Source organism: Nymphalis io, chromosome 1 (assembly GCF_905147045.1).
Source record: "Nymphalis io chromosome 1, ilAglIoxx1.1, whole genome shotgun sequence".
In the NCBI taxonomy this organism is placed as follows: Eukaryota; Metazoa; Arthropoda; class Insecta; order Lepidoptera; family Nymphalidae; genus Nymphalis; species Nymphalis io.
In genome coordinates, this window is record NC_065888.1 from 13,103,761 (window position 1) to 13,124,770 (window position 21,010).

General features: G+C 33.0%; 1 protein-coding gene across 1 annotated transcript; it reads right to left on the reverse strand.

The window, feature by feature from the left end:
• Positions 1–264: 264 nt before the first annotated feature.
• Positions 265–12,561, reverse strand: LOC126770373 (epidermal retinol dehydrogenase 2-like). Its single transcript, XM_050489774.1, has 7 exons — positions 12,414–12,561; positions 7,494–7,632; positions 6,937–7,088; positions 6,597–6,774; positions 3,796–3,981; positions 1,399–1,581; positions 265–408 (listed from the first exon to the last, which is right to left on the reverse strand). Coding segments are annotated over exons 1-7 (921 nt in total). The 5' UTR covers positions 12,416–12,561; the 3' UTR covers positions 265–327.
• Between the last annotated feature and the right edge of the window lie 8,449 nt (positions 12,562–21,010).

The window sequence follows — 21,010 nt, forward strand, 5'->3', positions numbered from 1 at the left end:
ATATATATCAAAACAAATATCTCTTGCACGAAATTTAAATACTGCCATTGACAATAATATATATCATAATAATCATAAGAATCATTTACATTATATATTACCAATAAAATTTAAAATAGCTTCTATTTTCTTAATCCATTGTACGATCTGTTATTTTGAACAACAATGAATAATATAAAATTTAAAAACAATGTAACGCTCTTCAAAATTTAAAATATAACGTGATTCACGATATAATAAAGTCACGAAATAAAAATAAAAAAATACAAAAATGGAACAATTTATTTAAATTAATTATAATTAGAGATTTATTTTATTTAAAAACGATTAGTCGTGCGGGTCCACACCAGTGTTGACGAAAGCGCTCCAAGCACAAGCGGCCGGGAAAGGCATCAAGCGGTGGATATACTGAAAATAAAATAGAAATATATGTATGTATGCTATGTCATCTAAGACTGATGTTTAAAATGAAAATTTTCCAATATTATCCCAGCAAATTTTAATAACAACACATTCTATAGTAATTGCGGAAACTAAAAATTGATCATAGCAAAAAAAATATATTGTCTTATTGGGATTTAGGATTCCTAGGTAGGTCTGGATGGTGTTCGGTCAGGCTGGTCAGGCTCCTCCTGGATGGCGATGGTTGCGTACTGAGAGCACGTCATGTCAGTTAAGGAGCAAGCGGAGCGCATCAGAGGTAGATGTCTCTGCTGAACTCATGCGTCGCAAGATTCGAAGGGTGTAGACGAGTGGCCTACGGTCGACAGTTCCCCCCCTAATGAATAACCTATGGGTGGCAGATGCGGGGACGTCTGTCACCCGACGAGAACAGGCCTTAAAATAGTTAGAGGTGCACCGAGTGCTTAGGTGTACCTGTAACAGGAGTAAAACATAGGGGGGTCTGTATTCGGGCAATTGCTGACGAAGTCGCGGATGTGTGCGAAAGCGTTCCCGTGGCTTCGCCGCATAGCAACGAGAGGGACACCTTGGGGTTTTAGTCGGTAAGAGTCCGACATAACTCTCTCGCCTCCCCGGGCGGGGAAGTATCCGAAGAAGATTTCCCCAAGAAAAAAAAATAAAGTCTGGCCAGGCTGTCCATACGGGGTCGTCTATTACGGATTGCTATTCTAAGTTATTGTCCAAAAACTCCTTAGTAGTTGCCATTGTGCCCTATTCACTAATTTCCTCACCGCCCCGTCAGTCGTCAGTGTAGTATACGAATTCTTAGTCTGACACGTTATTGCAATCATTGTAAAGGATACGTTACCGTCTCCTTCTCTCTCCTCTCCTAATTCTAGCTTTTTGTTGCACAGTTTATAAGCATGTTCGTCTCGTTTAGTCTGTTCCTTATGTATTGTGAGGATATTAGATCCTTCAGTCAGATGTTCAGCTTACCCTAATCAAGAAGTGCAGCTCAGAAGGGATGGTTATCTCAGTGATTTCTCTGCGTACTGCATCAACGATGATATCGGCGGCTTCACCGGCGTTCACGACCTTCATCAAGTTTTGGAATCGGATGCGAGGCTTCTTGCAGAGACCAGTGTCGACAATGTATGGGCAGATTGTCGTGAATTTGATCTGTGAATAAATAGTACTTTTAAAATTTGATTGGATAATGAGACAATAATTCTGATATCGCTTATATAGGTACATTTACGTAATACATTTTTGTGGCTTGTATATTATATGAGCCGAAATGGCCTCGTAGTTAGAACAAACGAATCCGATAATTGCACCCGAGCTTGTGTTTATAATTTATTTGTCCTCGGTGGTAAAGGCAGCATCGTAAGGAAACCTGTGTGTGTCATTCACCGTTCATTTTCGTTCCGAATTAGAGCAGCGTGATGGAATAAACTCCAAGCCTCCTTTTCGTGAATAAAGGAGGCCTTTATACATCAGCCGTAGTACACTTTAATGTCTTATTTTTTTAAATATACAGCATGATTCAAAAAACTTCTTATTGTATTTGCTAGTGTCGCTAATAACGATTAACTTGATGTTACTTACACAAACAAAAGTGCTGAGTTTAATAACAAAATATTTTTTATTTTATAGGGCGACCAAATGGGCCACCTGATAAGTGGTCACCATCATGAACATTGGTGCCTACTAGCGATACTAATCAACCCTTACATCACTTAGGAACTAAGATGTTATGTTCCTTATGCCTTTATTTACTGGCTCACCCAGCTTCAAACGCAGCACAACAATACTAAGTATTGCTATTTGGCGATAGCAGATGTGTCATCACAGTGGTGGTACGTAGGGTACGTAGTAGGACGGGACAAAGTCTTACCACCAGGTAAAATATATAAGATATAAAATATTATTTCAAGCTGTATAACAAAATAATTAATTTTAATGTTATCAAAGGTTACATTGACCATATAAAATAAGTGATAATACTTTAAAACATTTTAAGACGCATATTGAATGAATAACAACTAAGGTTAATACCTGATAAACTGTTCATCCTTTTAGCTCATAATCCAGTTTAGGAACATAAATAAAACGAATATTTAAAGATAATTTATATTCATAAGATATAGATATTATTATATTACCTCCTAGATAATCATACTAATATTATAAAGAGGTAAGTTTCATTTGTTTGTTTTTCGGAAAGAAAATTGTCGGTTCATGCGCTTTTGTGATCAGTATAAATTATAAACAGATATAAAAAAATACCTTTTATATAAATAGTATAAATTTTAATTTAAAAAAAGTGGGACAGAAAAAAACGGCAACTTTAAGTTTTGTTTATTTCTATTAATTAATCGTAATAGCAAATTGATTTTAAATTTTATGAAAAAATATCTTTTAAACTTTAACATTAAATTAGGCAAATATATTGCAAGTCGAAACTTGCAATTTGTTATATATAGTTGGTAACGTTTTCGATCATTAATTTTACGTTAAATTTTCCCATTATTGCAAAATACGCTATGGCTCTAAGAAGTGAATAGCATAAAGGTTAATCAATATGGCAAATTGTACCGTTATTTGTGATGACATGATAGGTATACAACGCAAGTGAGTTTATTTACATGTTTAAAATACTTGATTAATTCTGCCCAGTATCATTCTTTGTTTCTAGAAACTTACGCAAATATGAATATGATATATGAATGTCATCGGTGAATGAAGTTTGGAATTTAGCATCAATAAAATTGAAATTGAAGTTGCCGGGAAATGGTTAATAAGCTATTCCATACGAGTATCTTATCGGATAGGCATTTTAAATTAGTTTTATCTGTTTTAGATATCAATTTTACTATCGCTTACCTTAAATATCATATGAGTATCTTAATTCATTGATAATCGTTATAAATTCATCACTTACGACATTACAAACATGTGCAGGTCTGGATTAACCATGTAAGGGCTCGTAGGCAATATAAGTCTTGGGCCCTTTTCTATCCTAAATAATTTGTATTTTTCACCACAACACAATTTTATATATATTCAAGCTGTTTTATTACAATTTCAAATTTAGTTTGGCCACTATATAATCAATATTACTAAGGGCTCTTAGATGGCATCTCGCGGGCCGGCAAGGCGGGGGCGGCTAGTGCATAACATTCTTTTCGACTGTACTGGCCGTCGTCGCGTTTCGATTCCACTACCACTTACCATCAGGTGGAGTAGTCATTTGCTTTCCCGGTTTGTATATAAAAAGGGGCTATTTCCAAGGAATGGGTGATGACTTCTTTATTCGATATCATGATCTCAGGGGCACGTTTTGTTATAATTACAAAATATTTAATACAGATTATAAAAAGACAAACTTACTCCATTCAACTCCCTTGGATCATCTTTGAGTTCCACGGCGAGAGCCTCCATGATGCCTCTAACGGCGAACTTGGAGCCGCAGTACGGGACCAGATTGCTGAGCCCTATCAGACCCGCCATCGAGGACATCGCTACAATGTGCCCGTAATTACGGGCTATCATCGATGGGAGAAAAGCTTGGATCGTCTGTTCGAAACATCATAAAAGGATATACGTTAATGCAATTTTAATAAATTTCGAGTCATTGGTATTTAGATACAAGTGTTCATATACTGTTGAATAATTCTGAAAATAGTGATGTCCTGTTGAGTTAGTCAAGAGAGACTGGATAGCTGCGTAGGATATTTTATAGTGCACAAATATGTGCGCAGATACGTACACTACAGTCTCTATTCCCTAACTTATAACGGATGTGTTAATTTTAAATAAACTATGAAGTTCCCACTTTTCTTTTTCTCTTTCTTTTATATATATATATGAAGATGATACACAATTGTCTGTCTGGTTTAAAATCTTTTACATCTAATGAAAATATATATATATATATATATTTTCATATATATATATATATATATATATATATATATATATATATATACATATCTTTTACATCTAATGAATATATATATATATATTCATATAGATATTATAATATTCATTAGATGTAAAAGATTTTAAACCAGACAGACAATTGTGTATCATCTTTATTCATCACTAATAATCCGATCTAAACGGCAATCGCAAGAAATCAGGTGCAGGGCCAACGGATTTATGTACTTTCCGAGGCATGGTAGTGTAAGCTTTGGCAACATCAAGAATTCAGGTTGCCAATGGAAATTTCTCAACTGAAAAAAGCCACTTTTTATTGGTCCAATCCAGAGCTTGAGCCCAGGACCTCGTCCTCACAAGCTGGCCACTAGAGAAACACCACAGTCAAATAATTATGACATCAATTGAAAACCAAATATTTCATTTACTTTTCAATAAGCCTATTCTATCCGAACGTCAGCCGTTTTCAATGTGTATGGGGACTTGTACGCTATTATATACGTAATGAATGACTTAGATAACAACATTTATATGATTCGAATTATTTTTTATCTTCAATGTTTTTTAACAAGTGACCTTTTTCAACGACAGGCTTGCTGTTAGTAACCGTATTAAGCCTTGTATGTGTCCTTCACCATATTATGTAAAAATAATATGTTTGTTGTTTAGTCAGTACAGTAACAGCCTGTGAATGTCCCACTGCTGGGCTAAGGCCTCCTCTCCCTTTTTGAGGAGAAGGTTTTGGAGCTTATTCGACCACGCTGCTCCAATGCGGGTTAGTGGAGTACACATGTCGCAGAATTTCAGTGAAATTAGACACAAGCAGGGTTTCCTCACGATGTTTTCCTTCACCGTCAAGCACGGATGAATTATAATCACAAATTAAGCACATGCAAATTCAGTGGTGCTTGCCCGGGCTTGAACCCACGATCATCGGCTAATATTCACGCTTTCTTACCACTGGTTCATCTCGGCATTTTAGTTTATTGTTTAGCCAGTTAAATAGAATGTGGTTTGGTCAAGATGTTGGAATTCGCGAATATCACCCAAAGATTGCGTGTTCAAACCTGGGCAAGCAACACTGTATTTAAATTATTCGCTTATGATTCCTCTCGTCTTAATCGACGAAGAAATATATAGTGAGTAAACGTCCAGGTTTCGAATGAAATTCTACCAGACTCTTAAGTCTTCAGAAACCTTCTTAAGATGAAAGGATTTTGCCTAACAGTGGGACACATACACTGTCAATTTTATATTATTGAGTATGATGTATTTTAAATGGATTTGCTTTTCAAACGTGATAATATGTGAATATATTTTAATAAAAAGTAAGTTCAATAATCTTTCAGAGTATGTAAATAAGGTCATCAACTTGAGCAATACAAACAACGTTATCTTTAATTGAAGTACTTTGTGTGCAAGTTATATTTTTTAACAAACATTTAGTTACCATTTTCAAAAGTTAGTAACAACAAATTCTTAACAAATAAGCGAAATATATCAATGTAATATTCAAAAATAGTTATGGGACTTTAAACCAATAGGATCGTAAATACTTGTCATGTCATACGGTAGGTACTTTTTATCTCTGAAATAAATTGACCTCTCATTAGCGATAGAGAGCTGTATATTTACGATATCCTACTCTAAAAATAATTAAAATCTTTTAACGAAGTCACGAGTACAGCAGCTGATTACACTATGACTTAAAAACTATTAATATTTTTATGGATACAAGACGAGGAATGTCCCAAAGACAATATGAGACAAATGTGGCAAAACATAATAATCACAAATGAGGCAAAACATAAGTGCTAAAATTTTATAATTATAGTACTAGGTACAGTTTCTGGCTTCGTATGATAAGAATAACTGTCTTTATAAAATGCTTATTTTGAAGGACAATTATAAACAGGAAAAAATCTTGTTTTATGAAAACTTTGCGGTCAGAAATCTTCGTGCAACAACTCACCAAAATGACATCACGATCGGATGTGTTTACGAACGCATAGAGGACAAACATACAAATATTATTTTTTATTTATATAGAAGAAGATATATCATATACTGTGCTCGGCCCTTGATTTATGCCATGGCCTAGGCCTACAAAGCATCGGTCTAGGGATCCCATACCGGAAAAATAATATAATTTTATTCTAACCGCTTTAGAAAGGGGCGCCTCTAATGTTAAAGGGCCTTGGATCTAAGTCCAGGACTAACTGTACTTTAAAGTGAATAATCAATTTACTCACCCATAGATTAGCATTAATGTTGATATCATTCATCAGCCTAATTTCTTGCTCAGTTTGTTGGAGAACAGGCTTGCAAGGCATGATACCAGCGTTGTTGATTAAAATAGACACGTCGCCGACTTCACGACCAACTCTCTCTGCTAGCTGCATCACAGCTGAACGATCCGTGACATCACACCTTTAAAAATATTTAACAATAAGGTACACAGAAAAAATACTTCCTTTAAGCCAGAAACTCTCTGCCTTAAATAAGTTCCCGAGGTTTAATCCAGGTCGGATTCGAATACTCCATAACCAAAAAAATATTATATTTTCCAATAGGTAATATGACATAACTTACTGATAGGAATGTGCCTTTCCTTTCTCCTGTTTGATAAGTTTGACAGTTTCTTCATTGCTACTCGCATTGATGTCAACGCACACGATAGTTCCGCCGAGCCTTGCGAAGCGCAAAGCCATCTCGCGACCGATGCCATGGCCGGTGCCAGTAATCTAATCCATTTGACAAATATACTAAAGTTACGATTTACTATAAATAGAACATCATTTCAGCTTCAAATATTAGAAAATTTAAGGTAAGTATGCTTTAAAGCGAAAACATCCACTAAAACACAGTTAGGTAAGTTCATACAACAATACTAAAATAAAACACACAAAAGAGAAAATAAGAAGAAATCAATAATAATAAATCAATCCATAAAATAATAGTTTTATTTTCAGCGGCAAATAACCGACACAGACTTCAACTAAGATGATACTTATTCTTTGCAATATTAGTATGTTAAATTAATTTTCTTTCAAACAACTACTTGTATTGCTGTTTTGCGGTAGATTATCTGATGAATGGTAACTACCCAGAAGGGCTCGCACATAGTCCTATCACGTAGTGATACTTACAAATATAATATCATTCTTAACGTCCTTGGGATCAGGAGGAACCAGCGCTCTCCACATTCCTCGAATCGTTTCATAGTTGACTTTAATGAGAGTCCACAGGAATTCGAACAAAAGGCTTATTGCTCCTTGTATATCCACCCTGATAACAGAAACCGTTTCGTATATTTTTGTATATTTTCTATATTATAAAGATAGAGTGTGATAATAATCGATCGATAATCTTAATATACGCTGAGATCTAGTTAAGGGACAAAAATGATTAATGAAACAAACTTAAATATCACAGTACCTAAAAGTACGCCAGATCACATATTCAAATGGAATTATATTCTGAAAATTTAAACGAAAAGTTTCGAAATATTAACCAACAAGAAAGCGTGATTATCAGTCAATTACGTAAAGTATTTAAATAAATAATAGAAATAGTTATTATTGTTATTGGAATAATATGTAGCTATTTATTGAAAGTATATTATCTTACTTATTTAAATATTGACACTTCGTGTCCTATTTGCATATAAAATTCTTATTATATCTTAGTGTGTTAATTGCACATGAAATTAATTCATTACATGTCAATTCATTGTCTATCGCATTGTATATTATATTGAATATTGGCGTAAAATGTTATCAATTTAAAAAAAATGGAAATAACACTAGTAAGCTGCTCGTATCTATTTTAATTTAAAATTTACATTAGATAAATAAAGACATAACAAATCATCAAAGTTAAGTTACAGCCTGTAATTGTCCCACTGATTTCCTTTTGAGGAGAAGGTTTGTAGGTTTTCACCACGCTGTTCTGTTTGTCTTATGTTTTTCTTTGCTATCGAGAATGATATTTAAACACAAATTAATCACATGATAAATTGTTGCCTGCCCCGGCTGAACCCGCAATTTTCGTCTTGGATCTGTGGGTTCTAACCACTGGGACATCTTTTTATCTCAATAGCGCTATTAACGTCCTGGAATGTCAAGTCGTTACCTAACTCTGGCTCAACTAATATCAATAAGATCTAAAGTGGACCAGAACATGATATCGGTACACTGAGCTGTTATAAGTAAGCATACTATTAATTACTTGTACATGAGTCTATGACGAAAAAAAAAAATTATAATGCTATTTATAATGGATGCATTATTTATACAAGTGCGTCGATAAACTTATTTTATTCGTTTAATATTAATTTATCATTTACCCTCATTTTCCGAAAAATTAAAGTTAAATACTTCGGTATTGAATAGGCATTGGTCGATGGCAGCCGAAAATGTAATAAGTGAACAATGAGTATTTAAAGTCAAATTATTTAATTGACTTTGCTCCGTTTCAGAAACTGAAAGTTATTCCCTTAAAGTTTCTTATTTTAGTTAGTTGATAATCAAAGTCAAATTTGGGTCTGTAGTTATACTGGAAGACTTGTCTTTTAAGCCAAAACAACACTAAGTATTATATAGTACACGCTGTTTGGTGGTAGAATATCTGTTCAGAGTGGTACTTACCCACGGGCAAAACAAAGACAAAAGACAAAGACTTAAAACTAAATTATATACATTTTTGAAGCATACATATAAATAATGATAAACTTTACAATAACAACCACCCAAACGGGTGGACCCAGTCAGTCATTTTTGGTACATTACTCCGTTAATAAAATAAATAGATCATCTTATTATTATAATAATATAAAGCAGTGAAGTATATAGTATACACGCCACGTACTACGCACACTTAGTGGAGTAGATGATGGTGACATGGCACAAAAACTATATGACGTTTGTCGTCACGGCATACGAATCGGTCTTGCTCCCGAGGCGCGTAAAAATATTTCATATAAAAATTTCCTAACAGAAACTCAACCGTTTCTCGAGACATTACGAGATGTAGATGTAGAATATATTATAATATATGTTGCTTATGAAAAACATGGACAGTTAGTAAAAGTATTTAGTAAAAATTAAAATACTTATATAATCATGTTATCTTTACAAATTAATACAATACAATTATATCTTATGTATTATCTTGGATAATATAAAAAAACTTGTATTGTTTCAGGGTAGCTGACCTTTAATTATACTTGTCTTATATACATACGTGAATCGATGGACTTATTTGTTTAAAATTTTGAAAGCAAATTTACTATCAGTTTACAGATGAACTTTCAAAAGTAAAACTGTCACCTTTTTGAAAAAAGCCTATTACACTTTTTATTAGGCTATAAAGACATCTGGCTACTTGATTAATTTATATGTACAATAGACTTAGCCCACGCCCACGATGTCATTTTAAGGGAGATAAGCCATCTGCGCATTGACAGACTGTTTTTCATGATACATGCAAAATAGGAAAGAATAATGATAAAAATAACAATAGACAAAAATGTATATTTGTGTCAAATTATAAATATAGGTTACACATAGGTACACATTTGTGTCGTCAACTAAAATGATTAATCTTATCAAGCATTTTTTATATTACGTTACGATAACAAAATCTCTAATGCTATAGAAACAGCGCCGATTCGAATTATGCTAGCCCGTCTGGATAGGTAACAATATATATATAACAATAACAATACACCACTAAACGTTATAACCATACTTAGTATTATTGTTTATCGATGCGAATGGTGGGTGAGCCAGTGTAACAAATGGTGGCACTGATGATATAAGGGACGTTTATTATTTATTATAGTGCTAATGTCTGTATGCGGTGGTGACCACTTGTCATTAGGTGACACATTTGTCAGAATCCTTGCGTATATTAAATAAAAAAAAATGGGTTTCAAAAGAAGATACGTTATATTTTAAGAACATAGTTATAGCTATTAGAAATATATGGTGTTGTATAAAAAAGTCAGGCTTAACTTGTAATTTGAATCAAGATGTTGAAATATATTTTAAAATCTAAGTAAAAAATAAGGAGAGTAAAGGTAAATTATAATAGAAACTTGTTCTAACACATTTAGCTGTATAATAATCGTTATTTTATGTGATGTTTTATATATCTTTAATATGATTTTCTTGTACATAACAATTATTATGTCAATAATTGAATTTTAACCGAGATGGCTCAGTGGTAAAAACGCGTGAATCTCAGCCGATGATCGTGGGCTTAAACTGGGCAGGCACCACTTAGTTTTCATGTGCTTAATTTGTGATTATAGTTCATCTTGTGCTTTACGGTGAAGGAAAATATGGTAAGGAAACCTGCATGTGTCTAATTTCACTGAAATTCTGCCACATGTGTATTCGACCAACCCGCGCAGGAGCAGCGTGGTGGAATAAGCTACCATACCTACTCCTCAAAAAGGGAGATGAGGCCTTAGCCCAGCAGTGGGACATTCACAGTCTATTACATTACATAATTGAATTAGAATTAAATCAAAATTACAGTTTTGTAAAGAAAATTGAATATCTTTTAATTTCACCTTTTAATAAATTTAATCATGTTTCTAAAACAAACAATAGATAAAACTCATTGCACAATACAAGAATACTTAGATGATAATTAAGCATAGAGGTCATATTCGGTGTTTTTTCGTAAATTAAATTTATTATACAAATTGAATACTATTGTTGCTTTATATTTCATTCCACAGAAAACTAGCTACTGAGTTTTGATTGACTTTTCAACACAATTTTCATTTTGAGCCGATTCATTCATGTTCATCAGAATTGGTTGCTTTTAAGACAACGAGCATAGCATTAAATAAATAATATTTTTGTTTTAATATTTCTATTTCTAAAAAAAAGCTAAAAGACTTACGCTTAATGCTTTCACAAGTTACATTTAACGTTATTGAACACTTAACAGTTTTTTTTTTCAGCCTTTTGCCGTCCACTGCTGGACGAAAGCCTCCCCCATAGAACGCCAACCATCCCGATCTTGGGCAGTCCGTCAGTCACTTAACATTTGTATTAACAATTTATTTAATAAATTGGCCACACTGATTTTATATATAGTATAGCTATACAGCAAATTACGCGCGACAGGTCGAACGTATTTCACATTATTCAAAAGATATCTAATTTTTACTGACATTATCCACAATCTTTTAAAATTTGATTTTTCCTTATAATAAGGCATTTTATCAACTCCCATTGGAGCAACGTGGAGAAATAAGCCAAGCCTCCAAACCTTCTCCTCAAGGGGCCTCTCCCCTTGAAGAAATAAGCCAAGCCTCCGAACCTTCTCCTCAAGGGGAGAGGACTTTGTGTAGCAGTGGATTTTTTCTGGCTATTATTTAAGTTTACTTTAATGAAACTTAGATTCACCTAATAACAATTGACACTCAATAAACTAGCTGCTTGGACTGCCATAAAGAAACTAACCTATCGGAAATAACGTCCACGCGTTTTTACTTCTCCCATCGCAATGGAGTTAGACATTACCCTAAGTATAGGGGCAGCATCACAGTATCCCTGTAAAACTCCCTTAAAACAGTTCTGTTAAAAATATTCTATTTCGTGTATTTTCTTGAAAGTATTTATTTTTTTACAATTTAAGGAGAAAGTCTTAAACTAATTCCACTATACTACTGTAACGGTTCTATCACAATCGGCAGATTTTCATTCGACACATGCAACCTGCATCCTCACGATATTTACTTTTACTGCCGAGCACACGTAAATTATAAACTTTAATTGAGTACTAAAACAATCAAATCGCCTAGGTTGTGATCCACAATCTTCGGTTAAGATTCACTTATTCTAACCAATGGATTAGTTCAGCTCCTAATACACATGAAAATACATATAACGTAATGATAAATAACAACGAACATAAAAATACCACGAATGTTGTAATGAATGAAGCTATTTATAAATTTAATTCTAAAAATAGAAATAATAAAATGTCAATATACATATTATTATTAAACGCATTGTTATAATATATAATAAACGAAAATAACTCACATTTTTAAATACGTGCTAGCTTGCCGGCACTCTTAAGGAAATTCACATAATAATGAAGTTGATAAGTGATAAACGCGAGTTGTTTGTAATACAAGCTATGAACTTTGGATTTCTTCTGATAATAATTTCACGTTAGCATTTTATTAATCTGTACAGTTTAGACACAATGTTATATGATTCTAAAAACGAACTTTACGCAGCGAACCATGGTTTTATTTATAGAAAGTTTAGTAATCGATAGCGTCTATTTTAAAAACGCGTCAACACTAAATAATGAATGAAGGTCTTATGTTATTTATTTATTAGGATTATTGCTCTGTTATTTTCGTTTATTTTATTAATATTATAATATAATTGTTACATGGTATATTTTTTTGATATATTTTTAGCAAATCGTAAACAACGCTGTAGGTCTCTTAGTAATCCGTAAGAACAGACTCGAAACTAACCGCAGAAATCTGTCAAAATGTGATATGTCGCATGCTTTGAGCATAACAATTATAACATTTCAAGTAACACATCCAAATAGTAATCACCATAAGTCGGTTGTCAAAATTTAACGGGAAGTAATATAGTTAGTTACCATAGAATAAAAAAAAAACATTAATTAAAAAAATTATGAATCAAACCATCATTTACAATATACTAGAAAACTTTATTATATCATTTTTTCGAATGAGTTTGATTGAAAGTCTATTCAGACTATTCAAATCGCCTTGTGTGTTATAAAATGTTCTACCAAATGCTATTGCATATTATTATCAGTTAGAACTAAATCATCATTTAGCTTTTAACAGAATCCTGTCTCTAGTAGCTTGTTAGTTTATAAGGCTGTGCATCCCGGTGCATTCAAAACCCGGGTCAGATCAATATAAAGTTATTGTGTTCTTGCGTCAAGAATACAAGATCTTTTCGCTGTTGTAAAAAGTAACTATTAATCATAAAAACAGTGATTGTTTATAATGATATTATGATCAGAAAGGACGATGGAGGTCCACACTTGAATACAAAATCTCTTCAAAACAAGGGTGATTGACGTAACAAGATATGAGTTACATAGACAACACGGGAATATTAGTAAGTATTGCTGATTGGCGCTAGAATATCTGATGTGTGGGTGATACCCAGACGGGCTTGCACAAGGCTTTACCACCAAGTAATTTTCTAGTAACAAATAGTACCAAGTTGTTATTATTCTTTGCTTTTGACATATGTTCTTTACTAAGTTTAATACGACTTGACTTTAGTTAGGGAAAACTTTTCGCCTCAGAAAAGTTTTTCACAAACTCTACATATACAAAGTTGCACCGCATATTCATCCTTAAAAATTTCATTTCATCGTTCCAAAAGTAATTTTACTTAAAAAATACACAGACATACTTCCCGTTGATTATATATATAGGGACTGATAACGTCGTCTGATAACGCATTATACAAGATAGCACAATAAAGGAGAAACTTGTTTCGGGTTAATGTCTAATTTATAAGCAATGTTTGTTGAAGTAATAATAAAAATATTTAATAGTTTCGCTTAAATAAAACTAAAGCGATAATAAAAAAAAAAGTGTTGTTACAACAATTTGTAAATTCACGATAACGGTGATTATTTTGATAGTCATTGTTAATCATGTATAATATATCCCCTGTTTATAGCGGGATATAAAGATAGGCTCTTAATATCTAGTTTCCGACTCCACAAAGTCGATATATACTTCCAGGGTCGAGGTATTAGTTTCTGTAATGAAATTCCGCATATATTTTTAACTTACCCAATAATTATTAAGTTTATTTATTGTACTAATATTTTAGAACACATGAATTTTAACATCATGCTTTTTTATTTATTTATTTATTTATATTTATAATAGCACACTTACATTATACATATAAAGCATTGAAAAGATTAATTTATAAAACAATAATAGTATATCTAATATGCGTGTTAATTACAAGTGTACATAGCACTTCCAGATTCATCTAATCGAATTCAAATTAAAAGTAACAAAAAGTCATCAGTAATTTAAAAAAAAAAGTCAAATTTAAATAATAAATAATGTCATTATTATAATAAAAATCAATCGACGAAATATAATTAAAAAAAATTTAAAATACTAATTAAAACTAATCATGCATTTTATAATAATTACGTAACTTAATTTGTGTCTGTTTTAACATGAATTTTAACATAATTTTCATGTGCTTCATTTGTGTTTCGTCTCTGAAAACATCTTGGTGACAGCTGCAAGTGTCTCATTTCACTGAAATTCCACCAGATATGCAGTGTGGAGCAGCGTGGTGGAATAAGCTTCTAACCTTCTCTTCAAAAAGACTGGGGGCCTCAGCCCAGCATTAATTTGAATGCTGTTGCTTTACTTTATTACTAAAATATTATATTGTTATATAGATGATAAAAAGCACGAAGTTAGTAGTTAGTTTGCTTGAGTTTAAAATTGAATTGTATTTTAAGCCAACGAAAATAAAAGAAAGAAGTTATCAAATCGACGTGTAAATGACATGTAGTATGTACCTGAGTGGCTTTAATAATTATTTTAAATATTTTACAAAATAAAAAATTTGAACCAAACCGTGCGCCATTTTCGAGATACACGAAATAAATTTATACATAAAAATTATATTAGATTACATTTAATAGAAATGGTATACATATTATTAAAATGTATATATTATTATTTAAAAGCCGAGATGGCCTAGTGGTTAGAACGCGTGAATCTTAACCGACGATCGTAGGTTCAAACTCGAGCAAGCACCACTGAATTTTCATGTGCTTAATTTGTGATTATAATTCATCTCGTGCTTTACGGTGAAGGAAAACATCGTGAAGAAACCTGCATGTGTCTAATTAACATGATATATATAAGCAGTGGGACATTAACAGGCTGTTACTCTTACCGTTTTTGTTAACACCTTTCTGTTATTTAATTGGTAGAAAAGAGTTTCTCAAAGTACTGAATTTCTTGTCGATTGTTCTGATTACAATTTCATTCCAAGCCGGTGTTTGCTTAACATTAAATTCAATTCTGTAAAATGACGATTCAAAAATGCTTTTGAGCCTCTTTGAATAAAGGTTATTTTGATTTTATAGATTTTAAGCCTTGTATTATGTATGACTGCCTCGTTGGTCTAGTGGCAAGATATAAGGTCGCAGATCAAGAGAGTAATAGGGTTTTTCTGTCGATGAATCTCAGACGTAGGCCGGATTCTGGAAGTTGGAAGTGAATACACGCCGGTGCGTCGGAAAGCATTCAAAACTCTGCGCCTGAACTCTTTCCATTATAATATGTCCTTCGCAGCTGGCTCGGCGATGCTGTAAATGTCAGATCAAATAAAAATGGTATTTTCACAATTAAAAAAAATAATGAAAATAGAATTGACATTTTTGGATCGTTAAATTTTATTTCAATTATTACGCACACATGATTGCTTATTTAATAAGATGGACTTGTTTATGTATAGGAAACATTCATGAACTTTAAACCTCGGTACATAGCTAGTAAGACTTTTTTTATATAAAATATATATTAAAATGACGAATCAAATTCATCATTTTAATATATATTTTTATAATAAAAACGCCTGATATAAATTATTAGCAAAAAAGGATTTAAGCATGTACGTGGTTTGTGTAGGCGTCAATATTTATTTCTCATGTAAAAGAGAAAATATTTAATAAATTATTTAGAGGCGTTCAGATGCCAACGACCTGGAAGGAAAAACATTCAGGCACATCAAATTACTAAGCTCACAAGATACACCATCTCTCTACTATTTTGAAATAGAAAGTTCTCAACTCTATTTTTTGATAATATTCGGAGTATCATCGATTGTGAGGATCACCTCACAATCGAAGATAATCATTACCATCATGGTAATGATTGTTTTTGTAACAAATGGACGGTGATGCCGTGTGTAACTTGCTGGGCGTTCCGTGGGCTTGCCGAATGTTAGCCGATTTTAATTACTCTTTTTTGTTGAATAGTTTTTAATTATTCAGATACAGTGATACTTATTAATAAAGTCGTAAAATTTAAAAATAGTAAATCTAAATATTTACAACACATAATCAATGTTTTTAAGAATCAACGCGGAGGGGAATCTGAACAATTTGCGAAAGATTTACCGACGTAGACCGAGATGGGGTCACCATCGCATCGGGGAAGAGGGAACACAATTTCGATGTCCTTGCACCTCTGTGCATGTTTCGTCTTTTCTGTTTTAACACACCAACGGCTGTACGGCTGGCAGCAACGGCACGCGAAGTTTACTTAACACACCAACGGCCGAAGCCGAGTTATTGGACTGCTGAGATAAATAAAAGCCTTAACTGAGAAGGTGCGATGGGATTAGTAGAGGACCAATCCCGTTTCGTCAATGAAAGGAGAGTATGGTACATGCCTGTGCTATGGGGTCGCTCCCATTCTAACAATCACAGAAGTACGCCTCTGTTCATCGGCGTGACACCATCGTCGCCTCAGACATTCCTTAGGGCCTTGAAGCAAATCGAATAGTATCTGATATATGATGACCAGTTGCATGATATGATGAAAATCTTACACAACTGATGACTAACCAGGTCTTGAACTCGTTTGTCTACTCCTATAAACGTATGTATATTTATTGTTATTTATTTGTCATGAGGTAAAAGAAATATTACTTTTAACGGATCAATAGTAAATTAATGTGTTGCAGCGCCCCCTTAGAATCTTTACTAATTGTTCCAATAAATAATGAAACGAAGGTCTCACCTAAATTTAAAGTCTATAGAGACTTTTATTGAGATAAACAATCCTATAAATAATTAACTTATTAAATACAAACTACATACAAGACGGAACATATTGTATAGATTATATCGCCAATGTTACATAAGTACTACAATATCTATAATCTAGACATACGATATTATATGTTTTTTAATACGAATTTATTGTTTATCGTTTCCGTAATTGCTCCCATTCCCGCCTAAATGTGACAGCAAATTTTGAAGATTTTAATCAATGATCAAATGTTTTCGAAATTCAACGTTCGTATTGGTATTTAATTTATTCGAATTGCAACAGTGTCCACAACACACTAATTGGTCATCGAAAATACAATAATTATAAAATGCCAAAGTTTACTATTCAATTATGTTTAAAATATTTGTCAGTATTGTTTCAAATATTTTTCAGTATTATGTCATCTCTATTGTACGTCATAAGCAGGAAATAATATCCCAAGTTTGCGCGGAATCTGGCAAATGTTTCTTAGTCTGCACAGTTGGCATACCCTAAATAAAATCTTATGCACATCTCGAAATTGACATCAAATCGAATGCAATTTGTTATTTCTTTATACAAAAAATGCTATAAAACGTATTCAAAGAAATAGATATATAATTAAAATTGCAAAAATATATTTTACGCAAAACTTTCAATCCTGTCCTCTAAATAAAGTGGTTTCCTTGCAAAATATTATTGAAGCAAACAAGATTATTTTCGTCCAATCTCGAAAAGTATTTCGACAGCGGCAAAAATTCTTGTACGTCTAAGTGTCATATATTACTCCAAAACAATGACGCAAACCATGGATAGTTGAGCAAGCTAGATCAACGGAGAATCGTCTAAAACGGGTTAGTAAACTTGTTCCGTGAGTGGGCTGATTTATGGACGTTATATTTACTTCTATCAATATATATACTAGCGGCCCTCCCCGACTTCGTCCGGGTTGAACTATGTTACGCCAATAATGTCTTTTATAGGAGGCAAGTGATACCTTGTGTTATATTATTACAATATTTATAGGGACTGGATAGGTACCACCCACTCATCAGATATTCTACCGCAAAACAGCAGTACTTGGTATTGTTGTGTTCCGGTTTGAAGGGTGAGTGAGCCAGTGTAATTACAGGCACAAAGGATATAACATCTTAGTTGCCGAGGTTGGTGGCGCATTGGCGATGTAAGCAATGGTTAACATTTCTTACAATGGCAATGACTGTGGGCTTTCGTGACCACTTATCATCAGGTGGCCCATCTGCTCGTCCGTTACGTACGACCTATTTAAAAATAAAAAAGGGATCTCTATATATTACTTTTAATATAACCTATATCACTGGCTGGTAATGTAACTTGTTTGTTGGTGAAATAAATTTTAAAATCAGTGAAGTAGATTTTGATCTTTTTCATTACAAACAAACATAAATTATTATCAAAAAATAATAGAGTTGAGAACTTTGGGCTGGTTGGCGTGGTTCGTAGATACTTGCCTTTCACGCCGAAGGTTGTGAGTTCGAGTCCCACCCAGGACAGACATTTGTGTACATGAACATGTCTGTTTGTCCTGAGTCTGAGTGTAATTATTTACAAAAGAAAAATAGTATATGTAGTATAACAGTGTTTGGCTTCCATAGCAGAAGCTCTGCTTAGTTTGGGATCAGATGGCCATGTGTGAATAATGTCCCAGAATATTATACAAAAAACCTTTTTGTTTTTTTGTAATAGAAGAAGATAGAAAGATAGAAATATTGATAGTATAGAAATATAGACGCACAGAAGTTTATTTATTCTAGCGAAATAATTGACTATTAAACGGATCTCTGATGTAACATCTGCACTGGTTACTTCCTTGGTATTCGTGATTAAGCCTGCAATTATAAAATAATCGTTGTTAATTATTCTATACTAAGTAATGTGTTTCATTGTTTATAATGATGTATTTATATTGTTTCAATGTTTCATCATTCGCTTGCCCTTTTTCTATTTAGTCGGGCTCAGCGCAATGTTTTACAATACTGCTAGAGATATGATTTCATCATCATCATCATCATCAGCCGAAAGACGTCCACTGCTGGACAAAGGCCTCCCCCAAGGATTTCCACGTTGGCCGATCTTGCGCTGCCCGCATCCAACGGCTTCCCGCGACTCGTTCTAAGTCGTCGGTCCACCTTGTAGGGGGCCTGCCCACGCTGCGTCTTCCGGTTCGTGGTCGCCACTCGAGATATGATTTAGCAATTATTTATCTATTTTGTGGGTTGAGATGGCCTAATAGCAAGAATCTTAACTTAAGATTGCGGGTTTGAATACCCCTGTTCCGCCAATACCGCTGTTTGACCGTTAAGTACTGGTACCGAAGCGTTTTTGAAACCCAGCCTGTTCCACGGGTTGGAAGTCATCGAATTTTCGGGCAAGACGATTCGTGATTACCCTCGAAAACAATTTGTAAACATGGCTTAAAAGTGAAATGGGGCGGTAGTTTTTCAGAAGAGCTTTATCGCCCTTCTTGAAAAACAGCATCACCACACTTCTGCTCCATGTCTTCGGTGTTATACCATTGTGGAGGACGGAATTAAATAAATCTACTACTATATACTAAATAGTATTTGCAGCGTATGGTATACATATATATATAGTAATACATAAATGTTAAGCTGATTGAGTTAAATACATTTACTATTTTTTTTTAATTTGGTTTATGTCAAGGTTGCTCAAAAGGAATTTACAAATCATTATTTTACCATTTGCAATATTAAAACAATTAATTTTATTAAAAACGGAAAACTTATTTGTAATCAGTACATTCCACGACCGCTTAAATAAAATTAACATTTAAATAATTTTAATAGATAAAAACAATGAGTTCACTTAGAAAGGATAGAACAGTACGAGAATAACTAAAATATAAAAAAAAACCCTTATAAATAGGCAATATTAATCTTATTATTCATAGCAATTTTATATTAACGAGCTCATATTAAAACTTTGGCCTAGAAAATGTACCCGTCGACTTTTGTGGTGCTGTGTACCACGCATTCTCTTTCAAGGCCGAATGGAATATTTTTACGGATGAAATGCGAATGACCTTTACGTAATTAGGGCTAACATGCGAAACTTTAAGCGAGTTGCTTAAAAAAAATAACGAAATTCATTTTTATGTTATGCTTAGCTATTTGGCCGGTGATTTGACAGAACATATGGTTATATTTAATTTTATATATTTTTTTATTTTATTTTTTTAGGATCTCCAATAAGGAATATCACAATTAGGTACACTAGTTATATGTCTATCTGCTCCCTTAATTGTAGGAAACCACAGCATCCATTTCGTAATTAATCCTAATCTGTCTTCTCAGAACAGCTAAAAGTATAAATTATAAACAATAATATATATTAAAGTTTAATTTTAATTATCAAATATTACTTGGATTTTTAGTGTTTTTTTTCTTTTCATTGTTTAACTTTGTATTAAAATCAGATATTACAAATAGGTACGTACCAAATTATTCTTAGTTAAATATTCTTACGGTTCTTACGCTATTCTTTAGGTTTAGCGCGTAACTTTTAAAGAGCTTTTTAAAATTTAAAATGAAAATGCTTTGAAAATATACAGCAAATATTACTATTTACCTGATTTCTATAAATATATACTCAAGATATATTTTTTTAATTCTGTTTGCATATAATATGATATTTGAAGTTGATGTATCGAAATAAGTAATTTGTATCTTTTTATAGGATTTAGGACAACGATAGCAATGTCCGAACGGCAAAATTTGAAATCGAGAATTAATATTTAGTATTAGTATAATCAAAACATTACAA

Coding starts and splice junctions, on each gene's coding strand:
- LOC126770373 (XM_050489774.1), bottom strand. Junction 6,775..6,936: donor GGAAAGGCACATTCCTATCA/GTAAGTTATGTC, acceptor ATATTTTTAAAG/GTGTGATGTCACGGATCGTT. Junction 409..1,398: donor AGCTGCACTTCTTGATTAGG/GTAAGCTGAACA, acceptor TTTTATTTTCAG/TATATCCACCGCTTGATGCC.